General features: G+C 38.4%; 3 protein-coding genes across 3 annotated transcripts; all 3 read left to right on the forward strand.

Moving 5' to 3' along the window:
* Nucleotides 1-4,203: 4,203 nt before the first annotated feature.
* LOC148723872 (uncharacterized) lies at nucleotides 4,204-6,984 on the forward strand. The gene is made up of 4 exons (XM_088733623.1): nucleotides 4,204-4,281; nucleotides 4,791-5,330; nucleotides 5,793-6,092; nucleotides 6,531-6,984. Exons 1-4 carry the CDS (start codon nucleotides 4,215-4,217, stop codon nucleotides 6,674-6,676), a joined length of 1,053 nt encoding a protein of 350 aa, XP_088589749.1. The 5' UTR covers nucleotides 4,204-4,214; the 3' UTR covers nucleotides 6,677-6,984.
* LOC111341372 (protein sidekick) lies at nucleotides 6,802-12,434 on the forward strand. The gene is made up of 7 exons (XM_088734500.1): nucleotides 6,802-6,927; nucleotides 7,151-7,433; nucleotides 7,699-8,013; nucleotides 8,728-9,027; nucleotides 9,620-9,913; nucleotides 10,369-10,674; nucleotides 11,830-12,434. The coding sequence occupies exons 1-7, from the start codon at nucleotides 6,802-6,804 to the stop codon at nucleotides 12,219-12,221; spliced, it is 2,016 nt and encodes a 671-aa protein (XP_088590626.1). The 3' UTR covers nucleotides 12,222-12,434.
* Nucleotides 12,435-12,885: 451 nt separating this feature from the next.
* Nucleotides 12,886-18,304, forward strand: LOC148723873 (tyrosine-protein kinase receptor torso-like). Its single transcript, XM_022948337.2, has 8 exons — nucleotides 12,886-13,019; nucleotides 13,215-13,399; nucleotides 13,793-13,873; nucleotides 14,369-14,596; nucleotides 14,891-15,102; nucleotides 15,569-15,609; nucleotides 15,968-16,064; nucleotides 16,560-18,304. The coding sequence occupies exons 2-8, from the start codon at nucleotides 13,265-13,267 to the stop codon at nucleotides 16,762-16,764; spliced, it is 999 nt and encodes a 332-aa protein (XP_022804072.2). The 5' UTR covers nucleotides 12,886-13,019; nucleotides 13,215-13,264; the 3' UTR covers nucleotides 16,765-18,304.
* Nucleotides 18,305-20,661: the final 2,357 nt, after the last annotated feature.

A 20,661-nucleotide genomic window follows, 5' to 3' on the forward strand; every position in this document is an offset into this window, starting at 1 on the left:
AACCATATGAAAACGAGTCAGTCTCTTTATTGCAAATGGTAACTCGTTTCCTTTCGTGTGCTTTAACTAAAGTGCAAGTTGAATTTTTCGAAAATTTCGAACGCGGGAAGAAGGTTGGAGAAAAACTTTTCTGCCCTGTTTAATCATTGTGGAACGATTATATTATCAAGATATTTGATGAATAGAACGGAGCACTTTAGAAACGTATCTACAAGGACTGTTCTTCTTAGCGTGGCAGGGCGAGCGACAACGGAATCAAGTAAAACGAGCCAGAGATTAGGACTCTTAAATGACAGAGACAAAATGGTGACCACTACGAGCCAGATAGCTTAAGAATGATTATTCTTTATCTTGACCGACATTTAAATGGAAGATGATACAATATTCCATAATGAGAGACAGAGAGTTTCACTCCTCAAAGCAACTATTAGCTAGAGGAAAAAGCCATACAGGCAATGGTATGGGCAAATTTCCAAATCATACTGTCATAATCATGGGTGATAACGGGGCTCCCACGCGCACTTCGCGCGCGTGGGGCAGAGCCCCATACCCCTGGAATATGGTCAACCTCTTTTCGTTTGGCTGTCACGTGACTGACCGAGCGTACGTACGTACCCTCTGTCATGTATGCTATCACGAAAGTACCATATGATCAAATTAGAAAATATGGCATCAGCGAGGCCGACCTTCAAAATTTTCAGGTCGGATTTTTCCCTCATTTGCGATCGAATTAGACCTTGTGGAACTCAGAATGTAAAGTAACAATGCTATAGAATACTCTGCTTGGAAAAGAATGGATATCTAGGTCTTAAAGGTGACAGAATAAGCTCTCGAGTCAACGACACTACGATTCTCAAGGCAACGCGAATTATGGACGTAACGTGAAAACCGAATTTTCGTACTTCAAGCAGGGCCTAACGACAATTTGACGATTCGATGGCCGGGTAAATATTATGTTCGAGTAACAATGTGTTAAAAAAGTATTGTTTAATAGAATATTTTGTGTCAAATCGAAGTTTCAACATAACGCTGCGCAATTACTGGCCTTGAAGGCAAGTAAACAACGATCAAAGCATGATGAATTTCACCGCGTGGGCTTTGTACACGTAAGAAATTCGTGCGTTTTTCGCTTACAACAGCAAATCAAAAATTTTTTTTTTATATGTTGTAGTTCAGTTTTATCCTTGGTTCAAATTTTGTTTTCCTTTGTTCTCGGTCATGTTAATGTAATAACACCAGAAATTCGTCAACTAATGAGAACGCGCGACCAACGGCGCAAACTTGCGGGAAAAACAAATGACCCTTTCCACTGGAACGGATACAGATTTTTTCGTCAAGAAGTGAAAAGAGAGATTCGTGTGGCCGAAAAAGTTCACGTCAGGACTCAGATCCTGGATAGCAATGGAAATTCTAACTCAATTTGGAAAATCATTAACCGGTGTCTACCACGTAAACAACAAGATAGTTTTATGGCTTCTGAGGATCCCACTGGGTTAGCTAACGAATTAAATAATTTCTTCATTTCCGTCGGCAGTATTACTGCTCAAAAAGCCAGGGACTTATCTTTACATCATGGACTTAATGTAAATTTGGATGTGCCGACTCCTTTACACATATCCACCGACGTTAGCCCCGAATTATTCGTTCTCCATCAAGTCACGGAAAATCAGGTAGAAAGGGTGATTAGAAGCCTACCATCTAACAAAGCTCCTGGAATGGACAAGATATCTTATAGAATTCTTAAAGACAGTTTACCCAGTACGCTAACAACAATTACCCACATTGTGAATAACTCCTTTGTTACCAACACATTTGCACGTGCATGGAAAACAGCAGAGGTTACACCTATTCTCAAATGCGGTAATCCAGATGTCCCTAACAACTATCGCCCCATCTCATTATTACCAATAGTCTCAAAAGTCACTGAAAAGTTGGTACATGGACAACTTATGGAGCATCTAATTAGAAATAATAAACTGGCAGCACATCAGAGCGGAAATAGAAAGCTTCACTCGACAGAAACAGCTCTGTTGTACGTTACAGATCAGTGGCTCCAGGCTATGGATAACAAGAAAGTTTCCATCATGGTCTTATTAGATATGTCTAAAGCATTTGACAGTATTCGACACGACATCTTGTTATCCAAGCTACAAAATCTCGATTTTTCCCAGGGTGCGTTGAATTGGTTTCAGAGTTACCTTTCTAACCGACAACAGTGCGTTCGAATTGGTGACGCAGTTTCTAAAGTACTCCCACTTGAGTTCGGAGTTCCGCAAGGCTCTATTTTAGGTCCGGTTTTGTTTACAATCTATGTTAACGACCTCCTTTCTGTTCCTAAACGTTGTCTATCTGCCTCCTATGTTGATGATTGTAAATTGTATTTGTCCTTTTCACCTGCCGAATTACCCACGTCCATCCTCGCCTTAAACGAAGATCTTACGAGAATATCTCAGTGGTGCTGTAAAAACTCTCTTTTGATTAATCCGGACAAAACTAAGGTTCTAGCTGTTGGATTACCACAACTTTTAAAGAAACTGTCATCATTCAGTATAACACTTTTTGACAAGGAAATAACACCTGTGCCTGTCGTTAAGGACTTGGGTGTTCTTCTCGACACACACCTCAGTTATAACCAACATATCACTGAGATTGCCTCTAAATGCCTTTTTAAATTGTACCAAATTAACAGAATCAAGCACCTCCTGGATAGGAAAACACTTCTGTTAGTAATAAATTCATTTGTCTTTAGTAAACTCCAATATTGTTCAACTGTCTGGAGTAATACCAGCAGCAGCAATATTGACAAGTTACAAAAAGTCCAAAACTTTGCTGGGCGAATTATTCTGGGACTAAGAAAGTATGACCATATTTCGGATGGGTTGCGATCGTTGAAATGGCTTCCTATTAGAGAGAAACTCATTCTAAATGACGCTACTATGATGCACAAATGTATTAACAAGCTTGTTCCAGACTATCTTGCTGATATGTTTAAATCACGTTCTCAAGTCCATAATAGACAAACTCGATCATCTGGTGCTTTGGATATACCTTTATGTCGCCTGTCAACAGGGCAGCGCTCCTTTGCTTTCAGAGGAGCCAAACTCTGGAACTCCTTGAATGATAACATTAAGTCCTTAAAATGCCCCAGGAATTTTAGACGTCATCTTGCAAATGTTTTATTAAGTTGATATATTATATTATTGATATATATTTTGTAATTATAATATTATTGTATTTACATTCTCAATTAATTTATATATTTGTATTTTTTTTTATTCTATTGAGCTGAAAAGCCCACTTAGGGAGCATCAATAAAGTGTATGTAAGTGTATGTATGTATGTAATGTATGATAATGAGTTTGAAACAAAGGAAAATAAAATTTGAACCAAGGATAAAATTGAAATACAACATATACATCTGTCGTCCCGAAATATTTCTCGGCCATTTTAGTCTTACTTCCTATTAATAGATTCCATGGAACTTGAGATCTCTTCATTTACGGACAAATTCGCATATTCCATTTCGAAGTATGATCCACATGCCATTTGCACACATGCGAAAATATTTAGCGATTTTTATCTTTCATCTTGATTTTTGAGTGTAAACGTAAATATGCACCTACGTTTTTTTCGTCGGAAATAAGTTCTTTTATTAGTCTTCTTTCACTGGAGCTTGTTTTTTGGCAAATATGATTTTTAAAAAAATACTGCGGATTGTGTTTGCTTTCTTGGTTTCTCCAAGATTTTGACTTTTCACAGGCACGTGTTACACGTAAGTGTCAAAGGGTTTCATCTATACTGGATTAATTTTTGGCTAAAAATTTTTAATATATGTAAAGAAATTTTATTGCAAAATTTTCACTTATTGGGAGCTCCACTTTTAGGCTTGGCTAAATCTATATATTATTGAGTTTACTTTCATGGATTATCATAGTTAATTGTGTATTTTTTGAGACTACAGATTGCATTCCGGCGCCTTACGAGCCCACACAATTTTGTCAGTCTGAAACCTCTACTCTTGCTTATTTATGCATGTATCAAAATGAACTCGAACCCACGTGACTACAACACTTTCCAGCAGACATCATCTGTTAAACTGTATTCAGTAGATTGCGATCAAACGAATACCGATGGAGCCAGCACCATCCACCGTGCTTTTAACGGAATATTGATTTTAAAACGATTTCCGTTACAGGATGATTTCTTTGCTCAAGATGGAGGCAGTTCTTCTCACCTTCCTGTTGTGCTTTCTTCGCACTCAACTTGCATCTTCAGAAGCAGGTACAGAATTACTTTAAAACTGAACGAGGCTAGACATTGGGAAAGAGTGACTCGTAAAGACAAAATTTTTGTATATACGGAAAATCAAATCGCTTTATTTCAGTCTAAAATTTTTGTTGAGATGGCTTGGAAATCGTTTGGATCTTTGACTAGAGACCACAACAAATTTCGTTCGTTTATTTATTGGTTCATTATTGATTAATTCACACATCACTATCTCTGCACAATTCTCTCTCCCTATTCCATATCATTTGCCTATTTGCCTATAGATTTTATACTATCATTAAGATATCACTAAAATGACTTAGTATATAATTATATCGTGGTGTAGCTTTGTAAAACATCACAATATGACAATGCATGACCTCACAGTCTCTCCCTTCCCCACTGCCAATTTGGAAAATAGACCATCAGGTCCTCTTCTTTCTAAACCATTGTAGTAATGTTCAACTCTAATAACACGAATCAGCAAGCCAAAATGCTTTTGTTCTTTATCTGATTGTTTACAGAAGAGACCAATTACCCTAATGGAGCAGAGATAACATTCGTCATTGATACCGACGGAACTACTCCCTACAGAAATTTTTATCAAGCATTTATTGTTCAGAAGATTGTGAAAAAAATCGCTGCAGATGTTGCCAAACTCAATATCTCATTGATATTATCGAGCCTCACCCATGAGTGGGTTTATTCCTACTGGATTTCATTTATACAATATGTATCCGTCGTGAGGGGTCTACCATTTTTCAAATTATCTTTGAACACAGTATCGAGAGAAGTGTTCTCGAATCCTAACCGGAACGTTTCTAAGATTACAATTGTATTTTTGAACGGGTATAGTGCGCACCTTGATAATTCACATGTTGCACCTGTAAATGCACTAAGGCAAAAAGGTGTTCGAATTTTTGTTGTCGGAATTGGTGCAGACGCTCTGGAAGATATTCTAAAGAATATTACAGAGAGAGAAGAAGACTTAATTATTGAGAAGAGCATCTACACTTTGCGTTATCGTATTGGTCATTTGGTGAAAATGATTTTTGGAGCCATTGGTAAGCTGGATATAAAGTGTACCTAAAACTAATAGAATTTATCTCTGCATTTTCTTTTAGACCTATTTTATTAGGTTAACCTTTTTCGAGGGCCAGGATAGATCTATAAAAATACGTTGAATAGTTTGCCGATGAAATGATTTGGCTTTAATTTGCCACGACTGTTTACAAAACAGAAATTACCGTAGCTCCTGTTGTTAGCCATTCCTGTTCGTGAATTAAAGATGACCAGTTTTCTCATCCTTTCTTTGGCAAAAAAGCATCCAATTAGCCAATTATATCGCATTATATGATATTTCATTATTTTTTGAGATGGTTTCTCTCAAAAGAGCAGCGGCGTAAACCTTACGGCCTGGAACCTAGTTCAAGATGGTGTCACGCTACATTTCAATCATAAAAGTATTGATAACAGCGTTTCCGTTGAAGACTTGGTTTAAAACAGTTGTGTGATTTTTTCGGCAGATAATCCTTTGGTTCGTTTTAATGAGCATCAAAACTGGTTTTTCGCCGGGAGAAAAGCCGCATTACATTGTGTTGCATCAGGCTGGCCTCTTCCAACAGTCAAGTGGCTGCTTAACGGCAAGCAAGTTAAAGATGGAGATCTTAACGAAACAATTCATCTCAAGGAAACGGTTACCGAAGAGTCAATCACTCTGTCACTTCACTTTTCTGAAGTAAACCATCAGCACGTTGGAGAATTTAGCTGCGAAGCTGAAAACAAGTTCAAATTAACAGGGCGTAATACCGAAATGTCAGTTAACTGTAAAGAACTATTTCGTGTTTGAAGTTTTCTTTTCTGTTCTCATTAGCAATAATAAGTAGAGTACGAAAAAAAAATTATGTTTACTCTAAAACATTTTCGCATCTGCAATAACAGAAGGCATTAACATTTTTCCTTGCACAACCCATTTTTATTTTCTATCATTTTACACTTCGACAAAAGCTGTCGCAGAGTGAAAAGAGAGACTTCAAACATGCTTATGCAGAGGAACTGAGGGGAAATTGAGGGGGAATTAAAGTGTTTGTTAATTTTAAGAAATTCAGATTAAAAAATGTCTCTTTTAATCCAGTGATGCCCATTCTGTTTGCATGGGGAAAGTTAAAGGCTAAGAGTCAGCTCTTGCATAATCAGCAGATGTTTTAGGAAGAAACTGGTCTCACTTCAGGCGCAATCAGTAATGTTTGAACTGTGTTCAACAGGCCCACCAGTTGTCATCACGCTAACTACAAAATACGAGGCATTTCAATCAAACTCAAGAGTTACATTAAGAGTCAGGTTAACGGTCTGGATTATCAACAGTTGCATTCTTACCACTGGCAGTGGAAATTTCAAGGTCGGGAAGTAGAAAACACAACAAAGTACAACGTTTCTATTCGTACACAGCCTCCTAACGTGTGTCAGCTGTCGAGAGAATCTGCCATCCTTAATATCAATAACGTTTCCACAGAAGATTTTAGACAATACACCTGTATGATACTCCAGTCTAATATCACACGTGCAGTGAAAGAAATATCTTTTCATTCCTTTGGTAAGGCTTTTCATTATTTTGATAAGGACCCTATTACTCCCTCGATAATCTTTCACAGTCTTCACTTGGTAACTTTGAATAAACCTGGGTAAGAGCGAAACTGGGATCAAGTCCCATCAAAAGCTTTAATTTAATTGCCAATATCATCACCATCACCATCATCATCATCATCATCATATTATGGTGGAATTCTGATTTGAATTGTTAAACTCGTCGATGTGTTGTTACCCTTGCTTTTTCCCCCTATTTTGATATCCACGTCATCGTTAAGTGCTTTGTTGCATTCATCAGTGGCACCACCACCCCAGATTTTCATGGCGGAATCACACGTGTGGACGCGCTCTAAAGCTGCAGTGGAATCTTCCACTCTTGATTGACAGTACAGTTAATGGTTACCAAGTTACCTTGAGATCTGTCAATGGAGAACTCAAGCGGCTATCTAATCTCTCGCGCGAAGTTCGTTCTCACGAATTTGATGGACTTGAGATTAATACAGTCTATAAACTCAATATTCGAGCCAGAGATTTAAACGGATTTGGTCTCTGGGCAAGACAACAGCTAACGACGACGGCAGGTAAGATCGATAATAAAGCTATTGAAAATATCCTTGCCAAGACATACTTATCTTCTCAAGGCAAAAGTTTGTGAAATTTGATACTTTTAAAAGTCTCCCCTATTGAAATCGACATTGGAATCAGATACATTCAGCTTATGACACATTTACAACAAAAATTGTGCCACGTACGACAACCGTGTCTCTGCGCAACATCAGAAATTGTGATCAAAATTTGGCTTGTTTTTTGTATCTACTCTATATAAACTTGTGAATTGTATCTCAGTTGTACCAACCGCGTTGAACTTCCAAGCTAAACCACATGGCTGCAGTGCTGAGCTGTCATGGGATACAACCGTAAACCAGAGCTGCCCAATCACCAAGTTCACGATTTACTACAGGAAGTCAATTACAGAAAGGCTGTTGGCCAATAGCAGTGTGTGGATTGTGAAGACCCTTAACGGGTCAAATGTTTATGTAAAGAAATATCGTCTCTGGTTGGGTTGTGCCCAGAAATACGAAATCATGGTTATGGCCTGGAATCAAAGGGGGCATAACGACTACAATGAGAACTCTGTGTTGTCGGTACTCACAGAAGAAGGTAAAGATACGGATTTCATCGGTATACACCTAACGCAAATATGGCGTCCAATTTGAGTTGCCATTGTTCGAGACTCACTAGCCTCTCACACATGTAATAATCCCTTTGTGTTTCCACGCGAAGACGAGGCTAGTGAGTCCAGAACAATGGAAACTCAAATTGGACGCCATATTTGCATTCGGTGTATACACCACTGAAAATGTTCCTCCGAATGAAATTCAGTTTCTCATTAGACAGAATCAGCTGTTGTTGTTTTTGTTCATATTGTTGTTATCTTAAATGAATACACGGATACGACATGTTGGCATCATCCCTGGGGTATCATCGCAAAATCATTTTCAAATGAAGAAAAGTTTGAATCTAACATCTGCGTGTATATATGGATATAGATAGATAGATAGATAGATAGATAGATAGATAGTTCATTAAAATATCATGTAACAGCCAAAAGGCTGAGTTGCCTGATATTTCACAATAAATAGAGAAATGTATAGAAATAGAATATGCAAGAAGAAGTCCCCCTATGTCTCCATCATAAATTTGAAAAGATAAACAGAAAATTCATCCCGAATCCGATTCTGTGTTGAGTACAGGTTAGTTCAATCGAGGCACAACATAAAAAGATCAGAATATTCAATGCACTCTATGACTCCCATAAATTGAGAAATAAATTATCACATGTTAGTATTTAACTAATCATGAATGTGTTATTAGGGTTCCCGTTTACACCGTCGATAACAAATATCAAACAGAAGCAATGTGGTGTAGTAGAAGTCTCGTGGAATCCATCATCAGCAGATTCTGGTGGAGGTCCAATAACTGGTTTCCATGCGCAGATAAGAAAGGAAAATAGTCCGAAGTGGCATAACTGCACCGATTTCCTTTCAAATGTTAATCATAACTGCTCGTTCGATGGTTTACTTGGTAGCAAGAACTTCGATGTTCGTGTAAGAGCCGTGAACCAGAAGGGGTCGAGTGACTGGACGAACGGGACATACAAAACAGAAAGAGTGGGTAGGTAATAAGTTTACTGCGGGTAAAACAGGAAGAGATCTTGTTTGGTGCTTCATTCTTTCCCTTAATTGATTTATCATTATTGGTGGTCGATCTACATCAGTTGATCGAATTCAAGCCTCAAAGCAATTGCTTAAACGGCACTCTGATGTTTCCAAAACATGCAATTGTTTATATAAATTGTTATTTGCACCGTTGAGTCATTCCGTTCTTTTCTACCCTTTCAATGTCTTACACGCTTTATAAGCAGGTTACATGTTTTAAGTTAATACCTATCAGATAGTGATAAGATCTGGTCATTGGTATCTTCTCTGTTGAGTATAAGGGTCAGTTTTACGTACATGAAACGTATTCTATTTTTTTTTTGGTCATTAATATTCATAATTTTCGATTATTCGGACTCTCGATCATACGAACCATTAAGCCCAGTCCCCACGAGTCAGGATAATCGAGGTTCGACTGTAAATATCTATAGCTTATGTAATAATTTGTACATTCTCTTAAAAGTAATTTTACTTGTGTAGCAAAGCTGCACTTGGAGTTTGTAAGTGTCTTTCTCTCCTAAATCAAGCCAGTTTTTTCAACTTGATAGCAAGTCCACCTGATTCACCGACGATTCTGTATGACAACTGTTCAATTTCTGGAAGAAATGCTACCGTGAAGTGGACTGTGCCCGAACACCATTTTTGCAGCATCACCATGTACTCTATTGACTATAGAGAGACAGAGCCAACCATTGAGAACTGGAGGCAGTTAAACGTTACGGGAATTACAAGTTATGAACTGCATCTTCAGTACAGCAAGAAATATGAAGTCATGATATTTGCTTGGAACAAACTAGGACGGAGTAAAAACAGCGAGGCGTGGGAACCTAGAACAGCACAAGGTATTTAGATTATTGCCATGAGTAAGAAACTGAATTCTTCATCTCAGTGAAATTTTCACCATGATGTAAATCAAGAGGCTACTTTAGACCTTCGAGCTTCTTTAGGCGATTCATTAAACGTTTTCAGTCCCTTAACTTCTTTCCCTTGGGTTGAGACAATGTTAATCATTCTTTGTTGCAGACTATCTCACAGATATAGCCCCTTTGCATCACACAGGGGAAAATCTAACCAATGCACCGGTATTGCAAAGGTCAAGGGTTCAAATAAAGGCCTTATTTTCACTACTGCTTAAGTAGCGTTCATTACTGCGAGGATCGCTCTAATATGCATTTCTTTATTAGTATTGTAAGTATTAAAAGTAATGAAGGCTAGAAGTTCATATCGTTCTTGTCACAAACATTTTCCACATTCAAGCCGCTCTTGAAAATTATTTTCATATTTACGGCATTTACAGATGTGCCGTTTGAACCAACCCTGCATCAGCCAATTCTAGGACAGTGCAACATCATTAACGCATTATGGAGTCCACCAATGCGAGATGCACTTGGAGATCCAGTGTCCGCTTATGTACTTCAGATAAAAAGGACTGGGTCTGAAGGATCTTGGATCAACTGCTCATCTTTCAGTGTTTTAAACTCAATTTCATGTCTATTTGCTGACTTGACACTATATTCAGATTATGATGTGAGAGTGCTGGCAAAAAATAAAATCGGGTACAGTTTGCCATCCAACGTATTGAAAATTGCTACAAGAGGAGCAGGTACAGAGCAATCCTCATTATCACTCAATAATAAATTCTGATTTAAATAAAGACTAAACCTGTGTAATACATTCCTCAGAAAATAACAGCAATAATACCTTTAAACCGTCAAGGATTTTCATTCATTTGAGAAGGGAGAAAATAATTTCCAGTAGTGGGTTGAATACAAATATAAAACGTAATTTACGAGGAAGAAGTGATTTCGAAAAACATTTAACTGTAGAAAATTGTTTGTTGTGTTCGTTGCCTTCCTAAAGACTTTGGTTTCCAGTTTGGTGTCGCTCTTCACCATTTCAAACCCAATGAAATGAATCACACATTTACGGGAAGCTCCATCGTAAATGTTGGACTGGGATTTATTGTATAAGTGCTGAGACGTACTCAGTGCAAACTCACCGAATAAAAATTTTCTTTCTTAGATGCGGAGCAATCCTATTGGTCATACGAGTTAACTCACTAGTGAAAATTATTGCATGACCAACCAGAAGCCAAATACGATTTTTTCACAAGTGATAAAAATCGTATCGGTTTTTCAGTTTTACGGAGCGACCATGCGAAGTTATTGAGAGTAACTGTTTCCAACGTTCCCTGCTTGCCCCGAATCATGGCTTCAAGGTTTGCAGACATTAATTCAGTGGTTCTTCGACCACAGTTCATTCAACTAGTTCGACCGCAGATTATCAACGAGCAATATTGCTCTTTACCAGGGTTGTTATTCATGGTGGTCAATTCAACATCTCTATCGCCGGCCTTAAAAAGTCACCGACCCTGCCCACTCCAGAAACTCCCTAAAGTCCACAAAGAGGTACAAAAGACTCCGATTTAGAGTAGAAAACGCTTTGTTGCTACGAAAGCTTTTGTGAGCTAATATTTTTTGAAACACTTTGACTGTGAAACGTTAGCCTGGTTTAAACGAATTGTATTTACTTTAAGGAGTGAAAGACCCATTGAAGTGCAAAAGCCTGACTCTTTTTCTTGATACCACACATCTGTATTAACAAGATACTTTTTTTCTGTTATTTCTAGAATTACCCTTGATTAAAACAGAAACTTTGCTTATCTCGTGCCTAACGGCGTAATAAGTGATCTCGGAAGAATATGTCAATAACACAAGCATTCTATTTATGTTCCGCTCTCTTCTTTTAAATTTTACAGATCGACCTGGCACACCTGTAATAGTCGAACGGAATGTGTCAGGATATAATGTGACCCTAAAGTGGACCTCGCCTATATCAAAAGATTGCCCAACACTTTTCCAGACAATCAGCTACAGACGTATAGGCGCACCTCCTGATGCCATCGAGTGGACTGTGATAAATATCACCGACGTTACAGTCGATCAAGTTACCATTATGCTAAATTGCACCATGACTTATGAGTTTCAGGTCAGAGCTTGGAATGAGCTAGGAGGGAGTGACAATTCTAAGAGGCAGTCGGCAACAATAGGTGTACAGTCTGAGTTTGAACAGAAGATTACGGCACAATTCCCATCAGGTCTGGACATGAAACGAGCGAAATTCTCTTGGTCTTCACTGCAGATAGGATAAGTTATGTAATGAATTAAGAATGAGAGAGGAAAAGAGATGTACATCTTAACGGAAAAGTTTACGAATGCTTTAATGGTCATAATCGAGTTTATTTACCTTGTAGATTCCTTACTGCTGACCAATAATCTTGTAAGAGCACTGATGGCCTGTTTGGGGTGTTTGGTCGTCCTTCTGCTGTTCATTGGTGTTTGGCATTTCCATAAGAATCGGGTCACTAAAACGTTCAAAAAGGTACACGTTATTGCTTTTCAAATACATCGCTAAGTGAAACATAATGATCAAAATTGGAAACAATGAAGTTTTTCTAAGAAATGCGACGTTTTGCAAAAATATATTTTCAGGCTTCCTTTTTCAGTAAAGATTCACTCACATTCAACAAGCGATCATTGAAGTACATGGCATTTCCATAGTGGGAAGTGTCAATCATACACTGAGAACGTTATTGTGCAACAGATTCAATGAAATAACTCCTGAGCTCCAAGTATTCCTTAACTGCTACGGACACAGCCGAACGCGCCATACGAGGAGCTAGTTAGTAATCAGTTTTATCTTTACTATAACATGTCTTTCCACAAAATTGCTTTCTTTTTCATGAAGAACTGCCGAAGATATTCAGATTTTGGAGTTGTGCGAAATCCATCCAATCAGAAAAGAATTTCTCGAGGCACTGGGTGAAGGAGCTTTTGGAAAAGTTCACAAAGCTAGACTTAAGAATAGTTTGGATTTTTTTTGCAAGCGATGAATTATATGGTGGACGAATCAGGCACTCAACGACTGTAGCAGTGAAGGAACTACATGGTATGAGTTATCTATGGAGTTGTGTTATAAATGTTAATTGTTTGCATGCTTTGGTTTTTCCTTATGCTTAACGCAGACCTTTGGTATAATTCACGGTGCGATTGTAGAAAGAAAATCCCTATACTTGATCATTACCATAAAACCTCTAAAATTATTTTTCTAATTTAATGAACCCTCGTTTGCTCATTCAAAAAGAAAACGCAAACGAGGAACAACGAAGAGAGTTTTTAGAAGAGATTGAGCTTATGAAGCAGGTGAGAAAACACCAGAATGTGTTGAGTTTCCTCGGCTGTTGGACCACAACTAAACCTTTCCTTCTGATGATCGAGTATGTAGCCCATGGAGACTTGCTTCAATGGTTGAGAAGAAAAAGAGTTCAAGTAAGTCTGAGAAAGAAAAAAACAACAACAACAACACGAATACCATTCGCTAATAAGCTAGTTATTGTCTGCATCTCCTTTATGTTATTTTTCCCTGCCATAACATACAACAACTCTTCCCACCCCTTCTCTTTTATCTCTGCACACAAGATGTTCTCTGATTTTTTCGAAAGTTGAAAACTACAAAATATCATCGCTGACAAGTACTTAGTAGCTCAGAAAATGAATCCACTTATGGCAGTGAGCATAATTCGGAACTTTTGTCCGACGCAGAAACTAGGCTGAACTTTTCGATTTTATTCCTTTCCGTCACACATTTGGCCAAAATAAGAGGAAAAGGAAGCAAAAAAGATGTAAATGGAGATAAATCATTACTACATCTCCTTCTTACAGATTAACAGTTCCACTATCAGTGAGCCTGGAGGAACTAGTTTTTACGCCGAAAGCAGGAATCTCAGATCAGCTGCAGAAGAGGTATACTAAATATGAAAAACAGAAATACACTTGGAACCAGCTATTGATTGGTAAGGCACTGAGGAGGCTTCTAATGGATTTCCCCATAATGATACCGAACTGCAATTCATGGATTTATCTGTTTAACAAAGGAAGATGACGGTATAGGCGACGAGAATTATTTAGGGCAACCGTGAGCTTAAAAGAAATAAAGAATAAGCGTCCGCCGACAGAGGAGAACGGAAAAAACACTAAAGTTCTAGAGATAGACTAAAAATCCAAAAAGATAAGGATAGAAATATTAAAGCAGATTTAAACATACTGTGTTTTTTAGTTTTGACGGATGCGTCCTTAAGGATAATCAAAGGTTACTTCTTTGTAATTTAGTCGTAATTTTGTGAGTTGAAGGATTTGAGAGGTACTCAGTCGAAATAAAGACATTTCAAGTACTTAAAATATTGTGTTCCGTTATAATGGTCCCTAATCTAAATTTTAAGAACCGTCTTCTTCGATCAGGTCAGTGATGTAAGTGACGAGAACAAACCGGAGGCATGCAACTCTGTCCCTTCCCCTGATGACAAATTACAACCTACTGAAGCTGAAACTCCTCAGGTGGTTTTCTCCATTGAGCTTCCAAGGGGTGACGTTTTGACGGAGAAGAAAGACGAGGAGTGCAGTGATGATTGCGAGTCATTTGTCCCAGCTGATCTCCTTTCCCTAGCATGGCAGATCGCAAAAGGCATGGTAGGTAAAAATGTTTATATAGATTTCCCAAGACTAAAGTTCTAGTCCCATGCTCTTTGGGTCTAATAATTTAGCCTTGACACTTCATTTGGGTACTAATCAGTAATTCTAAGAACAAATTAAGAATCAGACAAACCCCCTCGATGAGAAAGATTATCGAACCTCAGTATGGTTGTGGAAATTCTGCATAGGAAACATTGTCCAAATAAGTTTCTCAATTTCATGCCCTTTTCCAAGAAGAGTCTCCTCCCCTCCGAGCAATCAACAAATTATTTTTGTTATCTCATTGGTTAGGCCTACCTCTCCGGAAAGGGGCTCGTCCATAGAGATCTAGCGGCACGAAACATTCTGGTTGGACACGGTAAACGGCTCAAGATCGCCGATTTTGGTCTAATGCGAGAAATGTATCACGAACTGTATGAGGTGAAAAAGCACTCAAAGCTGCCAGTCAAATGGATGGCGCCTGAGTCACTTTACAAGCAGATATTTACGTCGAAAAGTGATGTGTAAGTAACTTTAATCCTTTTGCAGCTGCTTAACAAAACCAGAGGTAATGTAATGATAGCGACAACAAACCAATGAGAGCAGTTGATGATGAAGACTAAGATAATAATGATAATTGTTTTAGTCATAGTAATAGTAATAATAATAATAATCATCATCATCATCATAAAAATAATAATAATAATGATGATGATGATGATGGTAATTATAACTAAGATGTGTCAGGGATTTTCTTTCTTCTGTGGCCGCTTAAGGGAGCCAGAGGTAAACGATTGATTCTCTAACGCTGCAATTGATATAACCTGCACCACAGGTGCATTTTTTGCGTTTTACAGGCGAACGGAGACAAGCTCCGAGCGAGCGCGAAATTTGGCGTAAAGCGTTTAATGAATTATATTACATGGTTATCCTCTAACTCATAAATTTGATCTAACTTCATAGATTTATTCATTTTCTTTACTTTTACAGTTGGTCGTACGGAGTAGTCATGTGGGAAATTGCAACTGTCGGTAATCTAACTTTAGATGACAATAACAATCAAAACGCCCAGATTACATGACAGAGATCTCGTAAAGTCAGAATCCGATCTTTTTCAAGTTTCCGTCATTATGCCGGGGATATCATAATTCAACAAAATGAGTTAACCGGAGATTCCTTAGATGAAAAATTTTCAACTTTTTAATATTTTTCCATCTACCAATCTTTAAATATCTATCATTTTTTCTTAAACGGCTTTCAAAGCCCGTATCTTTTAAAATTTGTGTTCTACTGGGATATTTCAAAGTCAGGATATCCACGGATAACAACTTTCCATAACGCTGTAATTAATTGTTCATTAGCTCTTAATCTGTATCATTTTGCGTCTAGGAGGTTCTCCATATCCCCTGCTAACCAACAGAGAGCTCATGAGACGCTTGAAGACAGGTTACTGCATGGAAAAACCTGATTTCTGCTCAGATCAAGTGTAGGTTGATTGTTAATGAGATCAATTCATTTCCTGGTGAAGTAAATCAGGTGTCAAAATTCCTCTCATATTATAAACCTGCTGTGGAAGCTAATCACCCAATACTCTTACGCTGGATTTGGTTTCTTTTCAATTCCATCTAGCCTGCTTTCAAGCAATAGTTTGGGCTCTCAAGCGCGAGATTCAGCACGGTAAATATTCGGTCGCCATATTGGAAGGGTGGAAGATTTGTTTCTCCCCCTCCCCTCTCCCCCCTCGCTTTGTCACTCGTCCCAAATCTTCCACCCGTCCAATATGGTGACCGAATATTCGGCGCGTTGAATCTCGCGATTCAAAACAGAAACTACCGCCATTAAGCAGGTTAAGTTTCCTGATCTCCTAAATCTGGTGACTTGGAGGAAAATTATGGAGTGCTGAGGTTTGGGGATCATTAGACATTTTGATAAGAGCTATTCGTTTTTATTTTTTTTATCTTTTTTTTTTATTTTACCTCAGTTACTCTTTGACTTTGGATTGTTGGAAGCAAAACCAAGACGAACGACCTAGTTTTGAAGAGCTGGTTGGAAGGCTGGAAGAACTGATGCATCAAGAAGTTGAATACTTTGATTTTAACCAAGTGGACGAGTCAAAAGATTATTATCAGGTGCAGGATTCAGAGGCTGAAGACTCGGAAGATGAGAATGACGATGTAAAACTCTAACTTTACAGCATGGCTGACAACGCTAGCTTAGTGTACTTTATTATTATGACGCATTTTATTGAACTTCAGCGTGCCAGGAAAAGAAAGTTTCAAAGGGCACACAGCGTAACCTATGAAACTACACATCGTTTCACTTATAAAAAAGATAAAAGCCTATTTGCTAGCATGTAAAATTATTTAAGATACAACTAATACTACTGGAAATTTTGGCAGTCTTAAATATCGGAGTAGTTGAGCAGAGTGATAAAAGGAGAGAAGTTTTGATGAAGTAAGCCACCCGGTATAAATCTCCTTTCCTCTTCTTCCACCTTACTGTCATCCCTGAACACCACTCTTGCGGCTCACGTGACAAGGAGTTTGTTGATCCTGTGACACGTGAGTCAATTACTTTTGGTGGGGAAAGGTTTAAGAGCAGTGAGACCTGTGACCCACGTCCTAAGATCTGTTCATGACCATTATCGTTGTTTTTACAATCAAAGGTGCCAAAGATCTAAGGTTTGAATTCAATGAGGGATTTTTTTGACAACAATGGTTCTAAGCAGTACCCTCTTTCGATCTTTTATTTCCCCTGGCAGCTTTTATGACATTTTTCATGCATGTTCGGGCTGGCAGTCCATTGGGGATACCAAAGGCCGTGGGCGCCTAAGCGCTTCAAATGAGCTCGCTACACTACACCAAGACTAACATCCTCGATTTAGGATTTAATTAGCATGTATCTTCGGCAAAATTATTTTGGAGAGTATCCTTTTACCTCAAAATAATCCATTTCGCCCCATAACATGTGTTTTTAGTAAGTCTGTACAAGGTGTTGAAGGTCCCTGTTAAATTCCAGCATATTCAACGTCTCCTGGTGCAATACCCGGAAAACATCAAAATTGTGAACATATTCTAAAACATTCCTCATTCGAAAACATTTAATTTGAAAAAATTAGTTGAAATTTGTTAGTTGGATTCGTATCACTCAGAGAATCATCTAGAAATAGCTATGGTTTACATCCACAATTGAATAAAAGTAAATTAACGTACAAAGAAACAAGGCTGAACGTGTGAGTTTAGGTGGGAGAAGATTTGTGTGGTATGCAAATTTTCTTGCGCTTTCATACGCTTTCATTGACACCTCTGTCTCCTCTGAAGGGTTTCCTCACATTTTCAAACACCATTAAAGCTTGGAATCTTGCCCGCGTGCAATGTACCGTCGTTCAATACCATTGAAGGCGAACACGCAAAGCACGCAAGCTGAAACTAATGCATGACTGTGGATTAGGGCCGAAAAACTTAGCTCATAAATCAATGTTTAGATGCTTTCTTTCGCAAGAGATCTTGAACTTACAAACGTCAATCTGGTATAGAGTGAGTTTGCTATAATTTGCGGGGCACTTCGTTTTAAGAAACCATTTCAGGTGCCTCAATTATATCAAGCGGGCCTTTGTTTCTTTCATGTGGATGCGCGTATCAAAATGCGCTAAAATATCTCTTGTGGTTGTCTATTCTTTATGGAGATTAAATGATTTCAGTCTACTAAACAAGTGAAATGTTTAAAAGTACACGTTTATTTGCAGGACTGCGTTATCTATCTTAAATGTTATCATTCTGTGAAGAAATTTCTATTTGATTTCTTCTCATCAAACTATGCAGAATTCTTGCGGTCGGAACAACGACACTTGTTCTAAAGCTGTGTATACCTTTTCAAGTCTGAGAACGGTATAATTCATTTATTTTTATTCCTTCCTGCCACGTTCAATAAACTGATTAGTCTGTACTTAATCCGTTTCATACGAAAACTACAACGTTTTTGCTTCCTGGGTTCTTTAGCATCAAAACAAACTAAACGTTCAAGCTCAGTGGGAGAACATTCACGCTCCACAAACAATTTCTCGTTTCTTAGGTAACGTCCGGGCAATGGTTTATCCACACAATAAAAATGCAGCACAAGAACAGTTTCTGGACAAAACGTCAACTTCGATCTCATTTGCAACGTTATCTCTTCATCATAAACACAAGCTTTTCTTGCGATGCGATAAGGAATTGAACCCATAAGAAATACTGGAAACACGGCACACCAAAAGAGCCAGTGATTTGTTAACAAGAACTGGTTTGGTTTGCAGTGGTTAGTAATGTAAAACTCACCGTTATACCAGTAAACGAAGCTTTTGAACTCATCCAGAGTTGCTTTTTCTAAAAGGTCAGAAAAGTGGATTTGTAGACAGAATTTTTGTCCAGACTTTAGGTGCTCCTCGACGCGATCAAACACTTTTTTAATCTGCACTGCAACTTCTGGACGTTTAGGATCTAGCAGTATCACAAAGTCCGTATCAAAACCGTTGATCATTGCCTCACATTCTTGTCTTCGGGTGGCACAGAACACTATCGGCTTGCTCAACATGACCCTTAAGTCTTCCAGATTGTCAGTACTTTTGATTTTAAATAGCTGTTTGTCTGAATTCCAAATTGGCTCTAATTCGTATACCGGTTGAAACATTTGGTTGCAGGAAAGCACAGTTACCACGTTTGGATTGTATACAATCCAGCCAGGTCTGATTTCGAAATCGAGCAGAAAGCCTTCTTGTAGCTCTGGTCTGTTGTTCAAGATGAATGGCAATGATGTTATGGGAAACATTAGAACTTCTGTGGAAAGGCTCTCCATTCTTTTTAAAGTCGTGGTCTTCAGGAACTAATGCAGCAGGGCAGAGCAAAAGGGTTCTTATAACGGCTTCAGAGCTAATCACGCGTAGTCTTGGTACGTGTGATTTTTGTATTGTTTGCTAAAGTCTTCTAAAACGACGCCGATTACTAATGGCTTGTAAATGAAAGCCTTTATCGGAAGTATTATGAGGACAATAGATAAAAGATCTTTTAGCATAGCCACTGAAAGCAGCCCGTGTTGTCGGTTTCTGTACCGATTTGAACCCAAAATTCGGCAACCTTTTTTTAATTTACCGTCAGTAAATTAAAAAATAGTTTTTCGTTCAATCACGTTTTAGAAATCAATTAAAATTTGCATGGGTGAAAGATTCCGCTTATTCATTTTACGTTTGGTTTGTGTCCTTGATCTGTTGCCAGTCAGCCGATAGCGGTTTCAGTCAGATCATTTACCTCCTGGACGTTTTAAAGTCATCTAAAATTCATCCCCGTTTCGTGACCACTACGCCAGGTAACCGTTGGACACGTGAGAAAATATGTACGGCCAGTTTACCCATTTGGCAACCGGGTGCTTGACTCGGTTTCGCTTGTTTCGCTTGACACGTGATTCTTATACTGTGCACGTGAGAATAACGATTACGGCCAACGGCCACTTGAAAATAGCATAGTCAAGGTTGACCTTACACTTTTCAACCGTTGGACACGTGAGAAAATATGTACGGCCAGTTTACCCATTTGGCAACCGGGTGCTTGACTCGGTTTCGCTTGTTTCGCTTGACATGTGATTCTTATACTGTGCACGTGAGAATAACGATTACGGCCAACGGCCACTTGAAAATAGCATAGTCAAGGTTGACCTTACACTTTTCAAAACAATACCTGTAAAGACTATGACTACTAAAAAGTTAGTTCAGTGACTATAACAGCGATTACCACGTACTGCAGGCAACGAACCTAAACAGTTGAGGCCAGCATTTCTGCGATGAATGCAAGACAGAAATGTTACATTTGCGTTTGGCGGTTAGCTAGTTTTCTTGGCCTAATCAAAGTTCTTTGCCTGAAAACCCCACAACAAACGATTCGTGAATGACTTGGCATCACCTGATTTTATTCACATAAAAAACAATACGAATTAGGATATTTATAGAATGAAATTCAGTATTATTGAAAAAATGATTAGGTGTGGTTAGCTTTTCTGCAGCCGACCCCACACAAAGTAACATAACTTATTGTTTTGCTGAAATCGATGATCTTTTC

The sequence above is a fragment of the Stylophora pistillata genome, chromosome 9, assembly GCF_964205215.1.
Source record: "Stylophora pistillata chromosome 9, jaStyPist1.2, whole genome shotgun sequence".
NCBI lineage: Eukaryota > Metazoa > Cnidaria > Anthozoa > Scleractinia > Pocilloporidae > Stylophora > Stylophora pistillata.